Source organism: Cyprinodon variegatus, unplaced genomic scaffold (assembly GCF_000732505.1).
Source record: "Cyprinodon variegatus isolate N-32 unplaced genomic scaffold, C_variegatus-1.0 Scaffold250, whole genome shotgun sequence".
NCBI lineage: Eukaryota > Metazoa > Chordata > Actinopteri > Cyprinodontiformes > Cyprinodontidae > Cyprinodon > Cyprinodon variegatus.
Genome location: NW_015150703.1, coordinates 723477 through 725269, shown reverse-complemented (window position 1 = coordinate 725269; position 1793 = coordinate 723477). Strand labels below are relative to the sequence as shown.

General features: G+C 43.1%; 1 protein-coding gene across 1 annotated transcript in view; it reads left to right on the top strand.

The window, feature by feature from the left end:
* Positions 1 to 1539, top strand: part of rad51d (RAD51 paralog D) — a 37367-nt gene extending 35828 nt beyond the window's left edge. The window contains exons 8-9 of the mRNA XM_015382143.1: positions 489 to 559; positions 883 to 1539. Of these exons, the coding sequence (XP_015237629.1) occupies positions 489 to 559; positions 883 to 1257 (446 nt within the window). The 3' untranslated portion in view covers positions 1258 to 1539. The remainder of the gene's footprint in view (positions 1 to 488; positions 560 to 882) is intronic.
* The last annotated feature ends 254 nt before the right edge of the window (positions 1540 to 1793 follow it).

Sequence of the window (1793 nt, the reverse complement as noted above, 5' to 3'; positions counted from 1 at the left end):
TTTTTTTTCAGTGGCACTAACCCTTTTCCGTTCTCTTGTGTTCTGAACAACAGGAAAACACTGAATAAATATACGTTTCAGCTCATTTATGGAAAATACAAAAACCTAATGAAAGCGTTCGGGTGGAGTAACTTTAGCTCCATCAGCCCCCACCCTTAGAGCGCCCCCACCCTTAGAGCGCCCCCACCAACTTTCATCACAAAGTTACACCCTTGATCGTTGTTTTTTTTGAAGATGAGAAACTAATTTCCTATACAAGATAATAAAATAAACCCAAATAGGTTGTTTTTCTAAATAGTCGTCTACTTTGAGGCTCTAAACCAGTTTTTCTTGGTCGGATTCGGGGCAGAATGGCTCTTTGGATCTGAAAGGTTGCAGCCCCCCCCCGCCCTAATGAAAAGGAACCAGCCTGACTGTAGCTTCAGCTGCAGGATGCTAAACATATTCTGCCCGTGTACCAACCTCTCCAACACTTCCCTCGCCTTCAGGCATGTCCTTGATGATACAAGTGGCAGCGGCTCTGAAGACGATGGCGAAGGACTTCAGCGTCGCCGTTCTGGTAAGGATGACTCAGTCCTTGATGTTTCCTGCTCTGAATGCAGGCTTCATTTACGCAGTCAGTCCCTGCAAACTCCAACCTTCCTCTGCCTTTGATTTGATGGAGGGAAAAAAAATAAAAACCCTCCAAGACATGAACTTAATGCGGTTAAAAAGCGTGCAGTCACCACAATTAGTAAGTGTGTTTGATTTTCCACGTGATGTGTGCAACAATGTGAATCTTCCTTTCATGTTTAAAGCCTGTTTTACTATTTAAAAGGTGTAAAAAGCCATAAAATATGAGGATATAATCTCCCAAAAAAAAGATGCCGTCTGAACCCGCAGGTAACAAACCATGTAACGAGAAGTGGCAGCGGGGAGGTGCAGCCGGGCCTCGGCGTATCGTGGAGCCACGTCCCTAGAACCAGAATCCTGCTGGAACGAGTTGAGAGAGGGGCGTCTGTCAGCAGCACGGGTCAGCGCTCCGCCACGCTCATCAAGTCCTCCAGACAGGTACCCCGCCAGCACCGCCGACTCACACCACAACAGAGGTTTCTGCCGCTGTCAAAACATGGTGTCGAAATAGAGAGCTCAACGCCGTCTTCCCAAAGGCCCGGTTTGATAAAGACTCCTGATTTCCATGGAAAAACATCTCCAGGCAGGATTTTAGCAGAAAAGTACAGCAGACGCATCAGTCTAATTCATACAAACAGGCTGTAAATAATGAGTCATGCTCCTCATTTACATGCAGAACACTGAGGCTCTTACCCACAGTGATGGAGCCACATGCTGAGCTCGGATAAAATGCAAACACCTGAACAAAGCATGCAGGTAGGGACGGACATGCAGCCGTTATAAATGAGTCCCAGAAAAATCTGCATATCGCTCGTTCTGTTTTGTGTTTCACACTAAAATCACAGACAGAAAATAACAGTTTGCATTTAAATGCAAAAATCTCACATTAAATTTATTAATTTTGACTTCTGCTACCTAATTAATAAATAAAAATAGTGTAGTTTTTATTGGTAATGATACTGCTAATGTTCATAAAACGGATTAGTTGGAATGACTGCAGGTTAAAATTTGGGCAATAAAAACCAAATTATCTATAAAAATATATATATTTTAATTCAATTCAGTTTATTTCTATTGATTCTAGATTTTCTATGTAAGGAAAACCAGCTGATTGCATCGACTCATTGACTCTTCAGCAATCCCTCACACTAAGCATGCTTGTAGCGACAGTGGAGAGGAAA